The following is a 25,604-nucleotide window of genomic DNA, read 5'->3' as shown; positions in this document are numbered from 1 at the left end:
AAGAGTGTATGTGAAAGGAGGTGCTGAAAAGCGTGACTGAGACGGAGCAGAGAGCTGTGTTACGAGAGAGAGGAAGAGAGAGAGAGAGGAAGAGAGAGGTTAGAGAGGAAGAGAGAGTTTAGAGAGAAAGAGTGAGAGGGGGAGAGAGAGGTTAGAAAGAAAGAGTGAGAGAGAGGGAGAGACAGAGAGGAGAGAGAGAGGGGGGCAAAGAATAGAAAGAGCATTGTGTTGCTGCTGAGAAAGAACCCATGTCTGCACAAAGAGGTAGGTGTACTGCTATGACTGGCACACATATACACACACACACACACACACACACACGCATGCACACACAAGAGCAGGAAATCCTTATCACCCAGTGTATCCAACAGCAGGATGTACCAGAAGTCGGTAGAGTAAATGTTAAGTATCAGGTGAGTGTGTTCTCTTCCAATTGTGTGAATTGCTTTATTGCATGTAGCAGCTGTGTAGCAGTGTGGGGCAGGTATGTGACTTTTCCTTAGCATGTGCCTGAGTGGACGACACAAGTTTAAGGTCGGTCTCATTTTATTGCTGAGGATAAACAGTGGCACACGTATAGAGGCACTCTCACGATCATGTGAGGTTTATGGTAGTTTATCAGGCAGAGTGCATGTGACCGAGAGTAATTATACAATGCTATCTGATTAATTGGATGCATTCAATAGGGGTTGGTTAAAGTTTGATAACGTATGATCCAGCTACTATTTGTTACTGAGTTTTCAACTGAGTCAAATATTATTACTATCTCAAAAATGGTCTACAAAAGGTCACATTTGTATACGTTTGTTGACTGATACCTAAAGCTTCACAATTAGACACCTGTCTCCTAGATTAAATGTCCAATTTTCTTAAATAACAAAAAAACAAACAAAAAAAAACACATGCCAGGCAGATAGTTTGGATTTAATGTGTTGAGCTTTTTGGTCTCTGCCTCCACCTTTTTACATTGCAGGTGGATGGAATTTCATGTGTGGTACTCACTTTAAACTATATTTAAAAGAAGTAAAAACAACTTTTATTTTCAACTGAACCCAATATCCTTTGCACCCAAACGTTTGTTTAAGTCTGTTTGGACAATCCAAATTTTTTTTACAAAAGTCACATTTGCTTATGTTAAGGGTGTGATACCTTATCTAAACTGTCAAGATAAAGCACCTGGTTCTCCATGTAGATTAAAAAAGGGTCAGCTCACCCCATTTACAATGCAGGTGAATAACATTTCATTCGTGGTTCTCGCTTAAAACTACATATTACAATATTACAATTACAACAATATGTCTTTCCAGAAACAATGTAACAATGTCCAGATACTGTGATTTAACATTCACTACGGAATATATTAAAAGTTATTTTCAATGATATGAGCACCACTCATGAAATTCCGTTAACCGACACTAATTGGTGTGGAAGCTGAAATTTTAGAGAAACCTGGAGATTATTTTGTTGTTTTCTTTTGTTTGTGGTCTTTTATATCATGCCCTTTAGTATTACCGGAGCTCTGCAGTACATACCTACTGTATATGGTTTGTTTTAGGCTATTTAGGTATCAGTGAATTCAAAAATGTTTAAAGACAATCTCAAAAATCAGATTTGGTTATGTTTGGTGAATAATGCCTTATCTCAAGATTCAAAATAACATGCCTGCCTAAACATGTAGATTAAAGGGTCAGTTTAACCAAATTATAAAAAGACAATATATGCCAAGTACATATTTATTTAAAGCTATAGTGCGCAACAATTTTATATTGATGGATGTCCTTTACATTCAAACCATTGCCAAATGAGTTGATACAACACTAATTTAGCCTATCAGCTCCACAAAACTCTCTCTGTATTGTCAGTATGGCTAGGTTTAAAAAATGGTCTAGAAGCTCGAGTGATGTATTTTATGTCACTGCTGAGAAAGGACAGCAGCAGTGTTGGAGACGAAGAGGACATCAAAATTACAAGATAATTACCTCTTCTGAAGAGTCCATCATGTTTTTTTAATCCTCCGTGTTTAAAACTGCGTGGAGGAGGGGTGGGGGTGTGATCACCAAAGGCTTGTGTCATGTTTTCATTACTTAGAATTCCTCATGAGGGTGACAGAAACTACGCACTATAGCTTTAATGTGCTGAGGTTTACCATTTACTCTGGAATTGTGAAGGCCGAGATATCTCAAAACTTTGACAAATTAAACCAAAAGCTATTTGCATGGCTAGACACCCCCAGAGTAAGTGAGAAAATGTTTTTTGTAATTTGGGTGACTTGCCCGTTTAATATCTGTTTTGAAACAATACAATCACAATTGTTTTATGGGTTATATCCTATCATCTAGTTGATTCTGAAAGCAGTTACGAGATCTCGGAGAACTTAGATGATGTGAGAGTAGATAGACGATAAAGAACCTCCAAGGGAAAAGAGGATTGGTTCAAGGTAAGTTCACGCAAATACATCTTCAGTAAGGAAAACAGTGTTACAATTCATGTAGTCAAGGAGGAATGTGATTTGTTTAAAGAAATTAAATAAATCAGAGCATGTTTTTCTCCCTCCCTGGAATGTTGTGTGTGGACTAACCAGACCCTCCTCTGCAGCGCTGTGGAGGAAGGTCTGGCAATGCGAGAATACAATTTATGATACAAATTTATGATACAAATGAAAACAGACGAGAGAGGCTTTGTTCAGAGTCTTTACAAGCACCAGTCATGTTGTTCGGCAAGAATGAACTGGTAATGGCTATGTTTTTGTCTGCTGAAGGTCAGGGTAGACCAGCCCAATCCAAGGTTAGTGTCAGGCTGGACTGAACACCACTGAGGACAGACCACTTCCCTGTGGAGGAAGGAGATGCTTCTTCTCATTTCTAATCATATGACGTTGCCAGAGGTTCCCTTTTTACAGGAAGCGGCAGACAATGCCGTTTCACAACATCCCAGTTGAGAGTATTTATAGAGATAAGTGTTGCCGTCTCTTTCAACGTTTAGGACAAACAAAAGTTTGCCTTATTAATGGGAAAAAGTTGAAGCAAAGAGCCCAGTGACAACTCAAGGACACTGTGTTCAGAGGCACAATGGTGTGTGATGTGTGTGGGAACGGTGGATGTGTTGACCTTGAGGAGGATTAGGCACTAAATAGATTTCTGTGGGTATACAGTATGTGCATGTGTGTTAAGCTGAGGAGGAAAACGATGTGGTCCATTTACTCGGAAGAACATAATTAAGTACAATAATCAATGTATTAAATACAGTCTGCACTTCCTATCCATTAAGGGCTTTTGATTTAAATTACTGCCATGTCTTCTTCCATATATTGGGAAAAAAGTAGATTGTGACTGCAGGTTTAAGCATTATAAGCAACTCAACAGGCATTAAAGTGCCCATATTATGAAAGAATCCCTTTTTCTGGGATTTGGGGTGTTATTTTGTGTCTCTGGTGCTTCCACACGCATACAAACTTTGAAAAAAAACCATCCATGCCGTTTTGAGTGAGATACGGGTTTCTGAATGTGTCCTGCCTTCAGTCTCCGGGTGAGCTGGTCAAAATCTGTACGGCTTTCTATGTCACTAGCCGAAACAGGCTGGCTAACCGCAACCGTTAGCATGCTAGCGCTAGCATGCTACCTCGTTCTCAATGGCAAAGCACTGCTACAACACACACAAGTTCACCATAATCTACAAAAGAACTACTTACGGAATAAGTCTCCCGGCTAATCCTGCCTTGTAACTGACCGAAGTTGGAAAAACAGCCTCTCTTTTACGGTCTATGGAAACAGCTAGCTAACATGATCCTTACCTAGCTACTGCGCATGTGCGACTACAAACAAAGATAGTACAGAATGTCTCACTCTGTAGCTGAAACAGAGACCTGAATACAGAGTGAAAAGAGGATCTGCAGCAGTGAGAGAGAGCTGTGCAGTACAACAAAAATGTTTTTTGAAAATTAAACCATGTAAACCTATTCTGGTACAACCTTAAAATACAATTATGAACCTGAAAATGAGCATAATATGGGAGCTTTAAGTACAATTTTGAGGCACTGGTTCTTTAATAAAGTATTTCTGAATTGAAACTTTCAACTCTCCTCCACAACCTTTCAGAGTAGCGTATTTTAGTTTTTGCTCCTCTACGTTATCCTCCGTTATCCAACATCCCATCCTTCCATCTTTGCTTCCGTCTTTTCATTTTTCATTATTTCGTTCCCTATTAAAACGGTGCTTAAAGTATAAAAATCCTGATCTGGAACGAATACTAAAAATGTAATGCTTAAAGGATTTAAATCACTGGTATTAGGCGAGTTGTGGTGTCTGTGCTTATGTAACACGTATGACCTCTACAATGTTCATGTCCACAAACAGGCTTATGACTTGTTAGGGCCTAACCATTAGAGCAGCACAACAAACGTAAGACCTGCTTCGCAAGGACATTGTCATCTTCATCTTCCTGCCATTATGAAACCACAGTTGATGACACAGTCAAATCCCCGACAGTGTCACCATTTGACTCATCGCTGAGTGTCAAGTAAAAACCCTCTCAGTATCTGCGGATTCAAAAACACTCTCCTATCTCTTCCTTTTCCTCTGTTACTTCTGCATTACTTCATCACAGGAGATTTATGAGCCTGTAGTTTCAGATCAACATGGGTGGAGCCCTGACTGGGCTCCAACAACATTATAGCATAAAGTCCATTGTTGTGTGCTACTTTGTGTGAGGGTGACCCATTACAGGCATTTTCCACTGGGCACGTCGCTGCAGCGTTCCGGCTATGTTCCGGTTTTGTTCCGTCCTCCGCCACACACCATTCCACACCGGGAGCGTCTCAGAAGCGGAACGTCTTGCTGCCTGACTCACAGATTTTATTGTCTCTACAAGTACTTTACAGAACAATTATGTGTTTATTAGCTAGTATCTACCTTCCACTCCAACAACTCCTGTAATTAAACTCCATGCCTTCTGGCGTTGTCCTGATAAAAAGGATCTTTGATGTCATATCATGTTTTACCACCTCCAAGATGAATCTCTCGTTGTTCGTGGTGTTGTAGAGGAGACGTATAAGATACCGTTTTGGTAAACTGACTGGATAGTCTCGCCGATTCACTTCCTGCCAGGCCGACACACGGCCCGCGGAGAGCCACTTCACGCACGCTTCTGGGACGCGCCGTTGCGCAGCTAGTAGAATATCAAGCATTGACTTGAACGCCCGCAATTGCTTGCGGGCCCCGCAGCGCCTCCGTAATACAGCAGAGACGCGCCCAGTGGAAAATGCCTGTTAGGCAAGCCTATGAAGTGTGTATCTTGGCATTTATGTCTGTGAGGGCCTGTGTTTGTATGAGAACTTATGTGCTGAACCTTTGAACTTGTTAAAAAAAACTTTGAACTTTGGACTTCTTTTTGCTAGGTGACGTCATTTGGTGTGGTCTCATGTCAGTTTAGGAATTAGGGAATAAATGGAGTCAATGGTCATCTTGAGGCAAGAATGTGTGTTGTTGTGCTGTGAATGTTATTTTATGTATCAATTGTTGAACATTGTGGGTGCATGATTGGTTCATCTACAACAACCCTAATTTTTACTGCAGGCAACAGAAGTTAATGTTAAAGCTCAAGTCTCCCTACACACTGATTTTTTTTACTTTCTGCTTTTAAAGTTAGTTCAAACACGTAACATTTTTTTTTTTTTTTTTTACTTAGCTTGTTAAAAAAAAATCTCTTCAAATACTCTCAGAGATACACTGAGTGATAGCAGATGTTTTCCACCCTTATTTCTCTGTGATCTCCTCGTCCCGCCACTCTGTCTTTCGTCATGTCATAGATTGACCCATCCTAGCCTCACCTTCACACTACATTTGTTTTTGTGAAAGGGTCGGACATGGAAAAACTCTGGTGCAAGATTGCATGCGTGTGCATGCAAATACAGTACGTGTGTTAGAAAGTGAGGACATTTTTGTTGGTCGTCACTTCTTTACATGAAGGTTAAACCTTGATTTTAGGGTTGAGATGAGACTAGGTTTGGGATGGTAGTTGTGGTCATTAGGGAATGCGTAATGTAAATAAAACTCAAGTACAAACATACAAATCTGCACGTGTGTGGGCCACTTCGTCCAAGTCTGTGTTGATGTTCTTAGAGTGTTGATGATCTCATGCACATAATTTGCTTCTCAGGTAAACCCTGTGTTCTGTCTCAACATGTGTTTGTGACTACAGTATGTCTGTGTCTGTTTTTCTGCCAACAGGGGCATCATCAGTAAGCGGTTACATCTAATATAACAGTCTTTGCCTACTTTAATCTGTAAGGACTTTAACTGGAAACTAAATGTTCTAAACACTGTTCAAACTTGATTGTAAATGGATGGAAGGGGGATGTTCAGGCACCTTTACAGCTCGAAAGTAGGAAAGACTTTCCTCAAAGACTTTGATGTGCTCTATAATTAAAACTAGGAAGAGGTTTGTAATTGGTGCCAGCTGTCATTAACAGATTTGTTCATTGATGCCAAGGCTGGTTGTTGACTTTACCGGAAGACACTCCGCAGCTGTTCTTATACATTACAGAGCTGCTTGACAAACAGCTATAGTAATGACAAAATAAACCAAGGCATGTGAAGATGTTGTAAAACAGAAAAACATATGTGGAAATCATATGGTTTCATTCTTGCTTCATTGCGGCCGCATGCCTTCGAGGAAGGGTTTGTTCAATCCCATTATCCCTCTGAAGCAACAGGCTGGTGTTGCAGCAATAGTCATGCAGTCAGAGTTAATGGTTGGACCTCCACCAAGATTGGCACCATATGAGCTTTTGATTGTTGACACCAATGCGGTCTTTGTCTTGTATTTTTGTGTTGTTATTATTTTAGGAATTTTTAATTGTCAAATGTTTTCCGTTTAAACAAAACAAACAACTGAAAGCAATTTTCCTCAATGATTTTTAATTTTTAAACCATAGACTGCATGTATAATCACAACGCATCTCCACTGCCTCCCACTGTACAAAAGTGAAGCCAAAACATCCCAGACACAAAGCTCAAGACAAGCCGTCAACTAAAATCCATTTAAAAGTGCATTTAAGTGATTATATGATCTATGGCTCTTATCCAAGGTGTCAGACGGTCAGTCCTGTGTGTTCCTAAAGCAATCAGACGTTTCGCATTTGGACATGTCTCGCTCTCTCCTTCTTTCATACTTCTAGTTTTTACTTGTAATTTATTATCTCTCGGTGCTTTATACATTTTATTGAAAGAAGATTTCAACTGGGTGACAAAATGATGGTCATTTAAAGAATAGAGAGTGAATATGATAAATACTGTAACTGGACTACTGCCAGACTGTATCTGATTTAGACCCTTTAGTCCCTGTCCCTGAAGTAAAATAGCTGCAAACTTTGGTTCTTTGCTTAGTGTGTGTGTTTCCACAATGTGGGAGGTTTTGAGTAATTTAGCTCTCAAAAAGAGGAAGGTTAGGGAATGATAAGCAATATAAATATAAAAATGTGAGAGTATTTCTCGTGTTTAAATATGTGTGTTCGTGTATCTGCATGTGTGCAGCAAGAGAGGGAAAAAACAGAATGGATCTGTGAATGGATCAACAAATTTGCAGTCAAGTCATGTTTTGGGTCTGCTGCACACACCCTATTCTTCTGAGAGAGAGAGAGAGAGAGAGAGAGAGAGAGAGAGAGAGAGAGAGAGAATAGCAGGGGATTCCAATCCGTCACAGAGATGACATCACAGCCTGCCAGCAATAAAAAGTGGCTAAACAAGGGAGTCCCCATTTTCCCTCCCTCCTACCCACCCCACAGAATGAACAGAGAGAGTAGTGCTGGGGCGAGTGACTCATTAGTTCACAGAAAGAGTGAGAGAGGGAGAGAGATACCCTTTTAATGGGCTTCACATGCACACACACACAGACACACACTATAGCTGTCTCCATAGTGACCAGCTTTGCGGACCCAGCTTGGGGAGGAAATGCCAAACTTCATGCTTCAGAGCCACTCCACCAGGAAGATACAAGCACTCAGCTCTATTCTAATCCTCTGTCCGGCCACGGCGGAAGAAGCCTCTCTTTATCATATCACTCTGCTACCTCCCCCTGTCCATTCTCTCCTCCCCATATTTTCCTCTCCCTTCCACTTAGACTCTTTTTCACTTACACCCCCCCCTCTCTCTCTCTCTCTCAGCCTCTCTCCTTCCCCTCTCAGTTGTACAGTAAGTTCATTGAAGTAGACAGAGGTAAGTACTCTTTTTCGCTGTGTGTTTGCCATTGGCTCACTGCTTTAATGTGCTTCAAGTTTCAGTCTTTGTGTGTTTTCCCACAGTAGACAAAAGGTCAGGTTTACTATCACTGCTCCGGGTCCTGATGATGCAGAGCAACAGAAAAGCTGTGTGGGTGTGTGTGTGTGTGTGTGTGTGTGTGTGTCTCTTTCTATGTTCTGATGAAATGTGTACTCTACAGTCAGGTCACTTTCCACATTATGTGTACTTTGCCAGCTGTCATGCGCACCTAGATAATGTCTGCCAGTTTACTTTCCCTGGTGATAATCAAACAACCGTCTGTGTGTGTGTGTGTGTGTGTGTGTGTGTGTGTGTGTGTGTGTGTGTACGCCTTTACAATTCAGGCTGGTATCTTGTTCATCACAATAGCCTCATGAATACAGACATCCTGTTACACCCTTTTTTGTCTCTTGATGAACTGTGAATATACTGTAGCACACACAATCTACACTACCGTGTGTACGTGTGTGTTTAAAGCACCCATATTATGCTCATTTTCAGGTTCATAATTGTATTTTAAGGTTGTACCAGAATAGGTTTACATGGTTTAATTATCAAAAAACACCATATTGTTGTTGTACTGCACAGCTCTCTCACTGCTGCAGATCCTCTTTTCAGCTGGTCTCTGTTTTAGCTACAGAGTGAGACCTCTTTTCTTTTCTGAGCATGTGCGAGTGCAATCAAAGATAGTACCATCTTTGATTGCACTTGCACATGCTCAGTAGCTCAGATGTAGATCATGTCAGCTAGCTAGCTCCATAGACAGTAAAAGAAAGGCTGTTTCTCCACCTTCAGTCAGTTACAAGGCAGGATTAGCTGGGAGACTTCTAAATGACGGCGCACATGGAAGTAGTTCTTTAGTAGATTATGGTGAACTTGTGTGTGTTGTAGCAGTGCTTTGCTATTGAGAATGAGGTAGCATGCTAACCCTACAAGCTAATGGTTGCGGTTAGCCAGCTCGTTTCAGCTTGTGACATCACAAGCCGTGCCGATTTTGACCAGCTCACCCGGAGATTGAAGGCAGGACACATTCAGAAACCGTATCTCACTCAGAACAGCATGGATGGATTTTTTTCAAAGTGTGTATGCGTGTGGAAGCACCAGAGACACAAAAGAGCATCCCAAATCCCAGAAAAAGTGTTTTTTTCATAATATGGGCACTTTAAAATCCTATTTGTAAACAGTGGAAACTCAATGAGTACAGCAGTGACTCATTTTTTATTGTATAGCCAAATGTTCTCTTGTTTGTATAAACACTTCAGCTATTTCCACAATAATAAGCGTGAAACCGGTTCTCTTTTAATGATTTTCCAAAGAAGAAATCTTGTTCATCTTTCAGCATTAGCTAAGTACTTTGGTGGAATTCCCTTTCAAACGTTCTGCGGCTGAATCAACAACCCCCCTAGAATCAAGGAACAGTTTGGCATGAGTTCAGACATACCAAATCAGTAATCCATTTGTAGTCCTTGGTTACAAAACAACACAGTTAAAAGCTTTTGCAAACCCCCGGACAGACTATCCATCATACAAGCACACACATGCTGTGACATCACTCACATCTGGATGCAAGATTGGCTAACCCTCTATTCCTCTTTCCCCATCTTCCCCTTTCTATCCTGGCAACTCTCTCACTTCCCCTTCCTGTCTGTCTGTCTGTCTGTGTTTCCGCCCCCGCTCTCAGAGATGAAAGAGAAGAACCCCTGGCACACGCCTGTGACCATCATCATCACTGTGATTGGTGTCATAGCGATTGTTGCCTTGGTGACGGTAGCAGTTTTGCAGAACAGGTCCCTCCCCCAAAAGTACAAGGTACAGTAAAGGAAAATACTGAAATGCTGTAGCCTTGTTGCAATGTATGTCCATGGAGAGACTGACATAAATATTGAGAGGCAAATTTGGGGTGTATGAGAAAATCTGAAAAAGTAAAAGAAGACATAGGGGAGCTGCCACTGTCATAACATATAATTTCTTGATTGTTGTAGTACGTCAGAGGTTGAGAGAGAAATGAATAAAAACACTTAAAAAAATAAATGCTGTAGCCTGTTCCCTCCACTGCATTACAGTGGGATGTCTGTTCAAAGTCCCCATGCCAAATATGGTCTCTTCTGTCAATATGACCTCAACCTGTACCACTAGTTCTAGAAATCCCCTACCAAATAAGGGAAGAGAATGTTGATATGAATATTAAATCACCACTCCATTGTGTCACAAATGCAGACCCAGTAAAAGACTCACATCTATTTTTGATTACAGTGCCACGGGTTTTACTACATCGTTTCAGCCCTAAACTAATATTTTTCTATTTGCACCGATAAACGTATTGCTGATAAAGTTTTGCGCAGTTTGTCTTTGGACTATACAATCATCACACTGAGTGTTTGAACTTTGTTTCTGGATGGAAGTCATCCACCGTTAACTGTCACTGAGCACTGAACTGGAATTCCTCCTTCTGTCTCCACTCCAGTATGGGATTGTGCTGGACGCCGGATCCTCCCACACAGCTCTGTACATCTATGAGTGGCCAGCTGAGAAGGATAACAACACTGGAAGAGTTGAACAGACTTATTCCTGCAAAGTCAGAGGTATGTGCTGCACAATGTCGTCGCATACACACACATTCTAATGATGATGCATTATGTTAAAAGAAGTGCAATAATAAGCTTATATGAACATGCACGTTTATATACTTAACTTAAGAGTGTTTACTGTTATTAAATATGCCAATTATTAGGGGTGTGCAAAAGAATCCATTCACATTCGTATCGCGATTCAAGCTCTACCAATTCAAAATCGATTCATAGAATTCCATGTATACTATTGTCCTGAAATGAGTTTAGCTCGCTATTCCCATAGATGGCGCTGCGTCAAATTCACACTGAGGCCTGGGCACTTGTTATAATCAGAAGAAGAACGAGTGCAGCGGAGGTAGTTTAGTCAGCGCAAACAATGGCAAACCTCACAGAATTATCCAACCTGCATGTATTTTATCTTATTATTTTGCTGCGTGCGGACGTTATGGCCGTCAGCAAAGAACCTTTGGGCCCCACGTGGGTGTGTTGCCCCCACCTAATACCAGCATGCAGGACGTGGAGCCCGTTCTCATTCCCAATACCACTGCTTTGTCATGAACCTCTGCATCTCATACTTCATGCCACAGGATGAAGCTCTGCATTCATGCAAAATCTGACAATGCGGCACCTTCCCGCAAAAGGTGCATGTGCCTTTTTGTGAACGTAAACGCTGTATAACAGATAAGAAAAAAATGTTCAATTCTTCTGATTAACGGCAACAGCCACTTTTGAAAGGGCCATTAGGGGTAATGTAACACAGTTATCAGGTTTTATTTATCAGCATATATCGTAGTGGCCTATGAAAAATAGTGCTTTTTGAAGGCTTACACAATCAACGTAGCTACAAGAGTTACACAACATACGGCTTTATCAAATGTAATAATCACTGTTCACTGAATTGTACCTGACACACTTTTTGATAGCAATTTCTAATAAGAAATACTTTATAATGGGTTAATAAGTTGTAAATAATGGATTCAGTATATCAGCTAATTGTTTCAACTTTTAACCATTTACCTTCCCTAAAACAAAGACAAAATCTATTCATTAAAAGCTCATTAACATTTACAACTCCACACTTAATGGATTCTTGTATGTTTATTAATGATTTACATGTTTGGCTGCAGATCTGAATGCTCATTATAAAGTAAGAAATCCATGACGGTGAAAATTGGGTTTAGCTTTCTAATATGTCTGTAGTAGTAGTAGTAGTAGTAGTAGTATGTAGTTGTAAATTAGTTCTTAATAAATAGATTTTGGTAAAAACTGTTGTAGCTTTTTGTCAAATGATTTGAATCCTTCATCTGGTTAAAGTATATGGTTAGAAACAATCAAGATCTTAAAAAGTGCAACATTAAAATGTGGCTTAAAACTGAATAAAATACATTTATGAAAGATTCTGGCAGACAAACAATGCTGACTCATGCGCAAACGGGATATGACGCCACTGACAGGCGAATAAATGTCACCAAGCTTTCTTCTCCATAGCAAATTCCTTGCCAGTTCATGGATTTGTACAGATGACCTTCATTTCCCAAGCAGGCTAGCATCTTTGAACTCAAGGCTCTTATGTTTTATGGTCGCTAAATTTAAGCTAAATGACTTCACTCTCCTCTTGACATTTTGCTCAACCTGCAGGTCCAGGTATCTCCAGCTATGCGTCCGCTCCATTGAAGGCAGGGGAGTCTCTGAGAGAATGTATGCAGGAGGCCGAGCAGCGGGTGCCTGGAAAAAGACACCACGAGACCCCTCTTTATCTGGGGGCTACTGCTGGAATGAGATTGCTGAAGTACGGCACACGTGTAACCAAACATCCCCATAATCAGACATAAAACATGCATCCAAAAAAAACAAAAACAAAAAAAACACACAGCAAGCCTTTTCATGCTGACACTGGTGCAGTGGCGGTAGGTGTGAATCTTCACTGATCTCCCGATTCAATTACGATTATCATGTCAGCGATTCGATATCTCGATGCATCAGATACATTTTTCTATTAAAGCCATATAGGATATTTAATTCATAGCTTTTCAAGCTTCAAAAACAAAACATTCTGCAGTGCTCTAATACATAAAACTACAGCACTGAGCATATGGCACTTCCTGAATGTGCAAAACATATATGTTAAACAGAAATGTTGTTAGGCCTACATTAAATTGTAAAAAGAAATAATCAATTATGGCCGGTCGATTATCGATGCAGCATCGTCCATGTCCACGATTCGATGCATCGATTATTTGATTAATTTCAACACCTCTAAGTGGCGGGTTGTGCATTTTACACCTGGGCCTTCAGTAACTATTGTTATTAATTATCACTATTGCAGAGACATGAATACATGGTGACTGAAGCCATGACTTTCACGCAGTATGGCAGGATGCTGCATCACATATAACGCTAGTCCATGTAATTACTAAAGAAACAAAAACAAACCCACAACAACCGGTCACATTTCCTCATACGACGACCACAAACGCACAAAAAAAAACACAAATAATACAATTACAAATCAACAGGCTTCAAATTACAGTCAAGCTGCTGGGGCTCAACAACACACATGCCACCACGCACACACAAAAGCACAGCGGCCACTGACACTGCTCAAACCATTAACACCAGCAGCAACAATCAGCAAGCAGTAATAGCTTGTAAAATCATTTGACTAAAACGCAAAAAAAATCCATTAAACTTACCAAAGGTTTCATTAACTTTACATCTAAAACTCTAAACAAACTTGAACCAAAGTTCCTGCTACGGTATTGTGATGCTAGCTAGTTTTACTCCAGTTGGCTAACTGGTCGGAAAAGTGCTGACGTAGGTGGCAAGGCCAGCTAGAAGGCTCCGGCCCGTCAACGAATACGCCCGACAGGGCAAACTCAAAATTTCATTGGCTAAAGAGAAAATGACAATCGACAACATCGTCCCTATTTGCTTGAACAGCAGAGGGATTCACTCGGAATTCTGGTCTCAGAATAGATTTTTCACCCGGAGACAGCACAGGGGGGGAAATATGATTGGATAAAAGCTCTAATTTATGACATGCACCGGAAGAAGCACAACCGAGGGAGAAATTACGGTAATAGGCTCATGGGAATGGACAATCTCTTGGCCAGCAGAGAAGGCCTTGCTGGCCCTGATGGCCCACCTCTGCGCTGGTGTATCCCAAGCTTCTACTCTGTAATCGTGTTTGCGCTGGCAGTCAATTAGTGCTACTATCTGTAGCCTTTTCCATATGCCTGTTTTGTAATTTATCTCCACATGAACTTTACAGCCAGAGCAGCGAATATGTTACTGTCAAATTTATTATATACGATACAGTCTATTATTTATGGGTTTGCTGTACTGATTTGAATTATGGACGTGAATCAGTCTAATGAATTTGTGTTGTGTGTGTAGTATGGAGAACAGCACAGCGTCAGACAAGGTATTTCAGGCTGTGGAGGAAGCCCTGCAAAAGTTCCCCTTTTCCTATCAGGGAGCGAGAATACTCAGCGGACAAGAGGAGGGTGCCTTTGGCTGGGTCACAGTCAACTACTTGGATGACCGCCTCAAACAGGTCTGTATGTGCGTATGTCTGCACACTGCATACATGCAAGTTTGTCCACTTTTAAATTTGCTTTGTGTGCATCAGTCAGGGTGTTCTGCTGTGTACAGACTTCAATGCCTTTTTTTGTCTGCTACAGGGCTTGGAAACCACAGGGGCCCTTGACCTTGGTGGGGCCTCCACTCAGATTAGCTTTGTATCTGATAATTACAATGGCTCAGAGTCACCCAGCAACTCTGTAACGTTCCGACTCTACGGAAATGACTATAACCTGTACACTCACAGCTTCCTGTGTTACGGGAAAGACCAAGCACTACGAATGACGCTGGCACACCAGTCTCAAGTAAATTTCTTCTTTTTTCTCATGTAATTTAGATCTAATCTGAGATCGTGGGAATGTAATTATCTTTAACAGGGACAGGATATGCCTAAATGTGCAGTAACGCTGACTTTCAATTTAATTAGCCTTCTCTCTGTGTCTCTTGCATCCTCCCCTAGGCAGGTCCAGGAACAGTTTTAGATCCTTGTTTTCACCCTGGCTACACTGAGACAAAGAACTACTCAGTCCTCTATGACAGCCCCTGCGTGTCAGACAGGAAACCCCAAGGAGCTCCTGCAACCTTCAATCACACAGGGAACGGAAACTTCCTAGAATGCCAGAAAACCATCAAAAGTATCTTCAATTTCACTTACTGCAAATACAACCGATGCTCTTTCAATGGGGTCTTCCAGCCACTTTTGCAAGGGCCATTTGGGGTAATGTAACACAGTTATCTGGTTTTATTTATCAGCATATGGCCTATGTTTTTTGAAGGGTTACACAATCAACGTACCTACAAGAGTTACACAACATACAGCAGATATATGAAGTAATTTGCTTATAAAAAGTGTCAGTTCACTCAAATTATGGATACATTTTTTATTTATTAATTTTTTTTTTTTATTCTAGCAGTATCTCTTGTTGTATCTAGCCATGCAGATATGTTTGGGTTTTATTCAATCTGTCTGAGATGCCTGCCATCACCCCAATATATTATGGGTGAATAGCATTTTCTTTGGCATGTTTTTTATACTTTAACTTTCCCGAAAACAGTAAACAATCCAGACCTCACTGTAAGGACAATTTTCTCCCAAAGAAATATTTCTGATAAAGAACTGTTGCCAGAGAATAATCCAGCGTAACAGGGATACCGTTTCTGAAAAGACACATTGCTGTTGAATATGGCATATATTCTAGCCTCACAGCTCCTTGCAAACCAAAGACAAATAAACTCTGAGTCAGTGGGGCCAGTAAAAAACCTCATGAGAATAAAGTATTCATAAGCGGATTACATAATTTGCTAAAGATGCCAGGCATGTTAATTGTTTTTTCCTCTCTTTGTGTGTGTGTGTGTGTGTGTGTGTGTGTGTGTGTGTGTGTGTGTAGGCGTTCTCTGCTTACTACTTTGTAATGAACTTCCTCAAGCTGACTGATACATCTATCCAACTTGAAACTGTCAAGGAGAGGCTTAAACACTACTGCGCTACACCTTGGAATCAGGTCGGGCATATTTATGCATCAGTTAGACACAAAATAAATATCCTGCCATATTTTCCTGCTTTCCTGTCTTACATATCTATGTCCTGCACTATGTGTACTGTACATTAATCATATCACTGCATTTAAATTGCTGAACAGATAAGGCAGCAACATCCGAACATAAAATTAAAGTATCTGGCTGAGTACTGTTTCGCTGGCACGTACATCCTCACACTGCTGACAGAAGGATACAACTTTACCTCAGAGAGCTACTCCAACATAAAATTCATCGAAAAGGTCGGTAGATCACAGTCCACTCCCTTCCTATCTCACACACCTCAGAGCGTGTGTGTGTGTGTGTGTGTGTGTGTGTGTGTGTGTGTGTGTGTGTCCCAGATCCTAAGCCTTGATATTTCTTTGTCCAACCACCTTACTTCTGAGTGACCACTTCAGTGAGCACTTCATATCCCACTTTAAAACATTGATATTAATAGCATTACTTGTAGCTTACAAGTCTTAATACTTGATTGCTCAATTGAGAAGAACTACAGTCTAAAGAAAACCCACAGCAACCTTACTAGACAACGCCAATCAATAACAAGACACCTTATACGCAATTCCTCAGTTCAGTCGAGATGCTTGCGTCAAGGAATTGACCGTTACAGTAAATGGTTATAGTTACATTTGGGAAAAAGGTCTCTGCTGTTTTAGGAGGCTCTTTAGAATCCAAACAGCTATGGAGGATTATGCTGAGAAAACTGATGTCCCAATACAAATGATGGTTCCCTTCTTAAAGATTATCAGTAGATCTATGCAATTAATTGTCAACCAGTTCTACCTGCAAAGCCACAGCCACCACCTACCAATAACATCTTGATAATAGTGAAATATTCGTAGATGCTCAACGACCAGTAAACATTAGACTTAATGATGGTATAAAGAAAATTAAAGCTTTTACATAGTCAACTGTGTTTAAATGTTTTGAGGAAAATATTTCCCTATGCTAGCTAAATACAACAAGAACAATTACGAATAGGACTATTTATCCTTCAGCATTTTCATGAGGCCAATATTACAAGGAAATAATGGGAGCAAGACAATATTACCCTCATCTATCTATTTACCTAAATTGCAGTGAAGCCAATAGGACCTCCTACCCCCCTCAAACATGGCACCATTAGAAAATATCACCAAAACCAGTTCAGCCCAAAACAGGAGTGGTATGGTCAACAAAACAAGACATCACAATGTAGGCTACGTGCAAAAGTAGCCTACAACAAAACAACTCAATAAGCTAATCTGCTACAGTATATAGCATGTTTTACACAAGCAGCGGACAGCGGATGAGCGTGCAGAAGCAACACGCAAATAATTCAGGCTAAATTCAATCTAAAGTAGCAACAGCAGTACATCCTCCCTGAAACACAACAGAAAAACAGCCCGCTGGTCCAAAAACATCAATAAATTAAAAGCACAAGCAGCACAGGAGCAGGTAGCCTACTTACCGTAGACCCGAAGCATAATGGCGAGTGGAGATTTGTAGCCCCTCATCAGTGGTAGCAGACAACAAACACGCTGAAACTAACGGTTGTTACGAGTCTTGTAACGCAGTGGACTGTTGCAGGTCATATACGTATATAAATATATGGTGGTAGGTCAGCTGCGGTAGAAACGACGCTGACATGAGTGTAGACAAGTATAGTGGCAGGTGTCTGGTTGTAATGGCCGCGATGCACACCTGCGTGAATATAATTGGACGTAACTAGTCAGGTGGTAGCTAAGCAGCCTGTGATGGTGATTCTATGGAGGATCACATGTGGGTAAATACAGTAGTTAGAAAGCACGGGCGTCCTGGAAGTTCAGATGGTAGAGCGCGCGCCCATATAAAGAGGTTTATTCCTCGACGCATTGGCCCAGGGTTTGAATCCGACCTGCGGCAGGGTTCCTGCACGTCTTCCCCCTCTCTCTCCCCTTTCATGCATTAAAGGCAGAAATGCCCCCCAAAATAAAATAAAAAGTTAGAAAGCATAAAAACAGGAAAGTCGAAAGTTAAACAGAAGTACAAAGAGTCGATGGCTATGAAGATGATACACCGTCTTGCCTCTTCTCATTGGTTTAAACTGGCAGCTTTCAGAATGCTGCTGACCGGTGTGTTGCAAGTAGCTGCAGGATTTATCTTGTCTCGTCGCAAATCTTTGGTCTGGACTTGCTACCGCATACACAATGAGTGATACAGAGTGAAATTGTAAGATGTTGTTAATGACTTTTACTTGCTTCACTTCAGTTACATTTACTTGAGGTAAAGATAAAGGAATATTTTAGCTGGCTATAGAAACCAATAGTCTAGCTAGTGTAAACGAGTGAAATACAAGAAATAGCTCGCCTAGTAAGGTATCCGAAGCTCTCTATTCTTTACATTAATATAGCCTGCTTTCTCTATAGTATTAAAACAATATCAGTCCCTAAATATCATAGTGTCACTGTTAATGCTATTGTACCAGTATATCCTTCAATTCATTGAACAAATGGATACTGGAAGATATTTTAGGAGAGAGAGAGAGAGAGAGAGAGAGAGAGAGAGAGAGAGAGAGAGAGGCACCAAGGCATAGCCTAAACTAAATAATTTCATATTTATTATATATGCTTGATTCTGACCAACTTAACTTTCTGCATTCCTTTGCTGTAATAAATTAAACAAGTATGTAGATGTTGCTTAAATGTAGACTAGGCTATATATGAGCATACATACATACATGCATACATACATACATACATACATACATACATACATACATACATACATACATACATACATACATACTAGAACTTGTATTCATCTCACCATCAGGTTATTAAATTCAGACATACTTTAAATCCTTGTCAACCATATTGCAACGAGCTAGTTCAGCGTATCATGCCTGACTGGAGTAGTGTGTTTTTCTTTAGTGGGAAGGGCAGACAGCATGTTGCCTGTTTCATCATTTGGGCTGCCTTGTTGAGTGCAGCAGCACTGATTATATTTCACACAATTTAAGCTCTTTTTTAAAAAATGAAATAGGATTAGTCCAACGAATCGTTCGGTTTGTAATGTGCACCTAACCAAAAGCCTCATACCGAACGGTTCAATACGAATACATGTATCGTTACACCCCTAGTAATTAAATAGTCTTATTTTGACCTGCAACTTATCTAATAAAGAGAGGGATTAGGTATGGTATTACTTTACCACACATTTACACGGGCAGATAGATAGCGGTTAAGTCTTAGCCTAAAGAAGACCTCAGCAGGAGCACAGTCTGGCCTAAGTAAATCCCCCCATGCAGCTTTGATATATCTAAAAGCTAACTTTAGAGTTTGTAAGTAAGATTTTGCAAGGGAAAGTTTTGCATAGCCTCGGGGCCAAGCCCCCCCTGTCTTTCAATCCTAGTGACGTCCCTGACCTGAACAAACTGGAACTTTCCTGCACATGGTCTGGGAGTGTGAACAGGTGCATGAGTTTTGGAATAAAACAACATCAATAATATCTGATGTGATAGGATGTCGAATTCAGTCGTCATTAAGTAACAAAACAATCGGGTCAGTAGGAACTGACCCGATTGTTTTGTATAAAACAGTGGTTGGCGTACTTCCTAGACATAGTTATGCTTGAGCTCTCTACAGCAAGGATTAACAAAGCCAAGTCATCGACTATAGATCTATCAGTCCTAGTGGCACCACAAGAATTAGAGGAGAGCAACTAGGCAAGGTGTGATTTTTGTTTTCTTGTATATTGGTTTGTTTTGTTTTCCTCGAGACCGCAGAGGGTGGGAGCGGGTTTTGGTTCTTGTTCGACTGTATTTGTTTGTTCAAAATTATAAAAAGAATAAAAAAATGATCATAATAAAGAGTGCTACATAAGCCATCTAAATTCACTTGTTTTTCATCAGGCAATTAATCAGGCAATTTTTTTGTTTTGTATATGTTATTGTCTTGTAACATTACTACATTTGTTTTCTGTATTGTTTTGATACTGTGCAGGTCTTTTACACAGCAGATCTTGTGATTTGTCAGAGTAGGAACAGCACAGCCAGCATGCACAATACCAGGACCCTGAAACTGAAGCATCTTAATCTTACATTAAAAAAGAAGTATTATTTGTACTGGTTTCAAGTTATTGTTAGGTTAGACTTAGGTTTAGGGTAAGAGCTGGGTTTAAACATGTAGATTCAGCATTCAAGGTTTCTTTTACCATCTCTCTAAAGAGAAAATTGTCTTGGATTAAAGGAATTGCTGCATAAAATAATGTCAAGCTCTCTTCCATGTCCCCAGCAGACAACATGTAGTTGTAGTGATGGTTGGATAATTCTCCATTTAAAATTCCACTTAAGCAAAAGTATCAATATTTATGTAAACAGAAGTGTGAGACATGCACTGGCCATGGTACATCAGTGATAGTCTTCCCTTTTCCTGTGTTTGTCTCCAGATAAAAGGCAGTGATGCAGGCTGGACGCTGGGCTACATGTTGAATCTGACCAATATGATTCCAGCTGAGGCTCCTGACTCCCCCCCCCTGCACCACGCCAGCTATGTCTCCATAGTGACCATTATTGCAGTACTGATCTTCATCCTCTTCATCCTCAGCCTGCACCCTCTCTGGCCTCGCTGCTCCAAACAGCCACAAATTGTATAAACATATACACACAAAGATGCATGTATATGTGCCGGTGAGGAAGGGAATGTATGTAAGGGCTTCTGAGTCTGTTGGTGTGGACTATTCTATCATTTTGTGAATATAATAGTCAACTTTACACTTTGCTGTTTTTGTGGGGAGGTCAAAGTTTCAACATCTGCAGCACATCAACAGCCCTGCAGCTCATGCAGATAAAAGGATATTTCAGAAGGACAAATACTTTCTCTATTCTTTCTAAAGAGGGAATTTGCTTCTTTGGTTAAATGACAGTTTCTGTGTTTGTGTGTATGTTCGAATTTGAATGTGCACTTGAATGTGTGTGCCCACATCAGTATCCATGTATGTGTCTTGACATATGATGTGAATATGATACTGTATAAATAAAATAACCCAGGTTTATATAAAATGTTTGAATCGCTTGTAATTTGTAAATAAATACTCAATAAAAACAAGTTAAAGGTTACATGATTTATTTACACTTTATCCACAAAGCTAATTGGATTTGTATTTATTTTTTTTAAATACCATTCTTGTGGTATGTTCGTCTCTTGATTAAAACCCATAATCCTGAAAAATGACAATGAAAACAGGCAGCAAAATGATCTTTGGAAGCCAGGTTATATTTTGATTCTTGTGATTTTTACCCCCTTTCTTTTGCAGTTTAATAATAATAGTTTTGTGAATAAAATGGATAATAAAAACATGCTCCCTCACCCTCAGTTGTAACAATGACACATTATTGCACAGTTGTGCTTTTAAGGATCTCCCCTGAGCAGCATGAAAGATACATTCCTGTAACAAAAGTAAATCTCTTTTGTAAAGAAAATTAAAGTGCTGCCCTCTAGTGGTGAGAGGCCATGCATTGTAGAATGATTACCCAATTGAAATACAGTACATTCAGTTGCCAGTTTATTAGGTACATCTAACTGGAACTAATGCACTCTAATACAACGGTTCTGCATTAAATCCTACCTTCATGAAAGTAACAGTGTTCAGTTTTTGTTGAAATTCTTTTAGAGAGGTGTTGATTCAATGGTATGGTCATTATGGAGACTGCAGTTTGTGGTGCTGCTGAACTGTATTGCGTTATAATTAACAGGTTTCTATTACTTTGTTATTCAAATAAATTATCTTGTTCTTACAATAATTTTCACATAATTTGCAGTAGGCCAACTGATAGTACGCCTAATTCCCCTGGTACTGCTATACTACTTCCAAGAAGGCAAATTTCCTATGCAAATACCACCATTGGTTATATAAAGTGCTAAGAGCGGATGTGAAATCCTCTAGAGCAAACTGTTCCACTTTGGAATTACGGCATCAAGACATTGGCAGGAAGTTGAACCTTGTAGGGCTTCCCTCTGTTTGGGAGCCCAGCCCTTCCTCTGTGTCACAGATCTCGCTCTTGCAGGGAATGGAGCTACAGGGGAGAACAAGAAAACAATGCCATCCTGATAGTCTGTGGGTGGTTCCTGCTATTACGCCACAAATGTCAGTTGGTGTTGGCAATGGCAGAAAGCCATTTTAAGTGATTAAGTAACCCAGCTTACATGTAGATACTGTATACACAAGCTCCTCATATACATACACATTTAGAGGTCAAAGCCAGTATGTCCTGAGCAGTCACAGATGGAGCACAAAATAAATCAGTCCCTCAAAGACAATGTTTTCCAGACAATCTGTCATCTCAGTTTGCTGTCAACAGCAGATTCTGATACTGGGGTGTAAGGCATTGACTTCCCATCCTGCTGTAAAGACGCAGCCTGTTCTGACACAGAAGGGATGACTGGTAGGTGATCTGTCACGTGATCCAAAGGGTTGCTCTGCTGGTCGCTCATGTGATCCCGCTCGATGATGTTGGTGGTCTCGGAGTCCAGCTCCCGAACCCTTTCTTGGTAGAACCTCTGTCTGAGGCGTCTCATCTGAGGAAGCTCGCAACACGTCTCCAGCACCACCAGGACAAACACCAAGCCCAGCACCAAGTAGACTGGGAGAGCAAACACACACACACACACACACACACACACACACACACACACACAATTAAATACAATGTGACTAATAAGATCAAATCAAAGTTTGGAGGATAAATAAAGGGTGTAGTCACTAATAGTCACTGCTTTGTTTAATCTTGTCAAACAGAAAAGCAAATGGTAAATGGTGTATAAACATGACGATCCTCTTATGCACATATTGTGAAACTGTTTTCTGATTGTTGTTTAGATCTCAGTTAAGTGATCACATGCAGGTCCTCTGCAGCAGTGGTTCCCAGCGTGGAAAGTCTGTTATTCCACAATCTCATGAAATTTTGGTGATCCCCTGACTTTTTGTCTAGCACCATAATCCAGTCAACATTTCAATCAGTCCATTACTTTGGTTTTTGCCCAAATTCCTGCAAAACTAATGACATTCCCATTTGCCTTAGCTGTACTGTGTGTTTGGCTTGGTTAAACAGGTTATAGCTCATGGACTTATTCTAATTGGGACATTGATACACAAATAAGTAATGCTTTGTTTGTTTTTTTGATGAGTTAATGGATTAAGTGTTTTTTTTGGAGATAAAAGGCTTCCACCTGGCAGCAATGGAAGTATATTCAGCCACCATCTCACCTGTAATAGAAAACCTGTAGAGCTGTGGGTGTGGGTTGTTCTCTTTATTCCTGGCCTCTCCAGGGATATAATCCCCGAGGCCAATGGTCGTCAGAGAGATGAAACAGAAATACAGAGACTCCAGAAAGTTCCAGTCTTTCTCTATACTGAACAAGATCCACGCAGGGATGATGAGGAAGATCAGGGCCATAATGATGGCTAGGCAGGTAGCATGTATGGCGCCTAACTTCGATTTGGACATGGCCCATCGACGGTGGAAATAGGACACTGGACGTCGAGTCACCAGGACCATGATTCTCTCCACCGCAACAGTGAGGAAGAAGAGGGTAACAGGGATGCCAAAGAGGGCGTAGAAAATACAGAAGGCCTTCCCTTCATCTGAGAGAGGAACAGTATGGCCATAACCTAAAAAAAACACAACCACACATGCAGCACAGCCTTAATTACAAGGGTGTAATTAGAGGTGAGATTCTTCTCCAGGAGCAGCTTAGACCCTGGGAAGCTCTACACACATAACAATAATTAGTTAGAAGGAAAGACAGACAGAGGCTCCTTCAACAGCAATATAAGTATCTTCTTTTGAAAGACACGTTTGATCCTAGACTCTAACTTTATTTATAAATAATTTACTAATTCTGTGAAAAGCTGCTACGAGCCACTAATAAGTACAACTTTGATTACGAGTAATGAAAAATAATCTAGCAGGTTTTTGGCCTCCACTAGCACACTGGTTCACAAGACCAAGATGTTGGGTTACCAACATCTAGAACTGCAATATTACCAAATAAAGATAAACCAGCCAGCCAGAGGGATTCTTCACAAAACTGGCAAATCAATGGTTGTTGTAATGTACGGCTTTTCTGTAACTGATATATAAAATAGGACATTTGGTTTATTAAAGTCTGCCTCTACTCAAAAATGTGTTTTGCTTGGCTGTTTGACCTTCACTGTGCAGAATGATATGTGCAGAGTTTGACACTAAAAGCCTGCTTTCACATTCATCTGCTGAAGGGGGAAAGTATCCTTATTTTCTAATATTGCAGTTCTACAGTAGATGTTGGTGACCCCATTAATAAATACGTATGTGTTTCACACTGTCTTGTATACCATCAAGTCGGGAGTTACAGCCTCCTAGGGGGAGAGAAAAAGGGGGTGGGGGGGGGATGCATGTTTGTAGATTCTGGAGAGGGAGTAGCTGTAATTTTAGAAATTTAAAAGAAGCTTATTGAATTAGAAAAAAAAAAAACATAAGACAAATTATTATTCAAAGCAGAGTGTTTTCATATACCTTAAAACATTAGTTGCATCAAAGAAAAGCCTTTATAAAGCTTGAATTCTGAATTTTGAAAAAAAAAAAAAAGAAAAAAAAAGTGCTACCAAATGACAAGAATGACCGCAGCTTAGTGTCCCCGGGCCTCACCTGTGGTGGTCAGCACGGTGCTGGTGAAGAACAGGGAGGACACAAAGTCCCAGTTTCGCTCGGTGTCGTTATCCAGCACGGACACTCCATACTTACTGGCCTCTAGCGCGCGGGCCAGAAGCTCGTTGAGGCGCTCTTGGGACACACAGGGGTTGTTGCTCAGGAAGTCCTGCTGCGCCGCTTTCAGCTCCTGACGGAGCTCCTGCTCGTAGCGTAGCTCGATGGCGGAAAAGATCCCGGCGCCGATCAGGAGGTAAAGGATGTAACCAACAACCAGCAGCGCAAAATTCAGCGCTGACTGGTGTCGCTCCACAAACCGAGCGCACCAGCCGGAGGTACAGCTGCGGACCATTCCTCCACTCACCTTACAGTTAACGGCACTTAGTTTATCAACAAATTACGCTTCAATAACTACACAGAAAGCCTCTTTATTTTGGTTATGACTTCTGTCCTCTATACCCGGTGGATGGACTCGTCTTCCTTGTTCTTCACCTCAGTGCTGACGTCACTCATTCACCGCACCAGGTGTGTGAGTGCGTGCGTCTTTCTACACCGTCCTCTCCAACCGGTTTGACAGGTTCAGTGTTTCGAGTCATTACAATTGATTTCTTCCTTCAGCCTAAACATTTGCTCTCTTTGGAGACACCGATTTATTAATGTAAAAACACAGTTACACAAAACAGACAAATAAAAAGGATGTAAGAGACTGAAGAAATAGAGCTGACGAGACAAGATCACTAAAACAAAACAAGAAAATGAATGAATACATTTTTTTAAGGGATGTTGGCTACATATTTCCCTGACATATAGCCTCCTTTCTATTTCTTTCATTAATCCAGTGTTATTAATTAAGAAACAATCCATTACATTGTTATACTTTACCTGATGGTGGAAAGTACAGTAACTACTAAAGTACTGCACTAAAAGTTTAGATACTTGGACTTTACTATGTGTATGAGTATTTCCATGTTCTTCCACTCATTGCATTACAGAGGGAATTACTGTAGTTTTTACTCCACT

The 25,604-nt window shown here is 40.6% G+C and overlaps 3 protein-coding genes across 7 annotated transcripts in view; 1 reads left to right on the top strand and 2 right to left on the bottom strand.

The window, feature by feature from the left end:
- LOC144535980 (uncharacterized) overlaps window positions 1-17,977 on the bottom strand; it is an 84,736-nt gene extending 66,759 nt beyond the window's left edge. Inside the window, exon 1 of one of the 3 annotated variants that reach the window (XM_078278832.1) lies at window positions 17,391-17,977. In XM_078278832.1, coding sequence (XP_078134958.1) covers window positions 17,391-17,436 — 46 coding nt within the window. In that variant the 5' untranslated portion in view covers window positions 17,437-17,977. The remainder of the gene's footprint in view (window positions 1-17,390) is intronic. The other 2 variants (XM_078278833.1, XM_078278834.1) reach the window with 2 other exon arrangements.
- Window positions 23-21,017, top strand: entpd1 (ectonucleoside triphosphate diphosphohydrolase 1). 3 transcript variants are annotated; one of them, XM_078278828.1, is made up of 10 exons: window positions 23-264; window positions 9,934-10,061; window positions 10,717-10,834; window positions 12,461-12,611; window positions 14,219-14,378; window positions 14,506-14,709; window positions 14,865-15,122; window positions 15,793-15,906; window positions 16,045-16,182; window positions 20,348-21,017. In XM_078278828.1, the coding sequence occupies exons 1-10, from the start codon at window positions 249-251 to the stop codon at window positions 20,552-20,554; spliced, it is 1,494 nt and encodes a 497-aa protein (XP_078134954.1). In that variant the 5' UTR covers window positions 23-248; the 3' UTR covers window positions 20,555-21,017. The 3 variants fall into 3 exon arrangements, with proteins under 3 accessions (XP_078134954.1, XP_078134955.1, XP_078134953.1); XM_078278829.1 differs by lacking the exon at window positions 23-264 and adding an exon at window positions 314-413; XM_078278827.1 differs by lacking the exon at window positions 23-264 and adding an exon at window positions 8,072-8,210.
- LOC144535979 (potassium channel subfamily K member 1-like) lies at window positions 21,008-25,102 on the bottom strand. The gene is made up of 3 exons (XM_078278831.1): window positions 24,585-25,102; window positions 23,165-23,569; window positions 21,008-22,541 (listed from the first exon to the last, which is right to left on the bottom strand). The coding sequence occupies exons 1-3, from the start codon at window positions 24,934-24,936 to the stop codon at window positions 22,237-22,239; spliced, it is 1,062 nt and encodes a 353-aa protein (XP_078134957.1). The 5' UTR covers window positions 24,937-25,102; the 3' UTR covers window positions 21,008-22,236.
- Window positions 25,103-25,604: the final 502 nt, after the last annotated feature.

Source organism: Sander vitreus, chromosome 21, assembly GCF_031162955.1.
Source record: "Sander vitreus isolate 19-12246 chromosome 21, sanVit1, whole genome shotgun sequence".
NCBI classification, from domain to species: Eukaryota; Metazoa; Chordata; class Actinopteri; order Perciformes; family Percidae; genus Sander; species Sander vitreus.
This window is presented reverse-complemented; position numbering and strand designations above follow the sequence as displayed.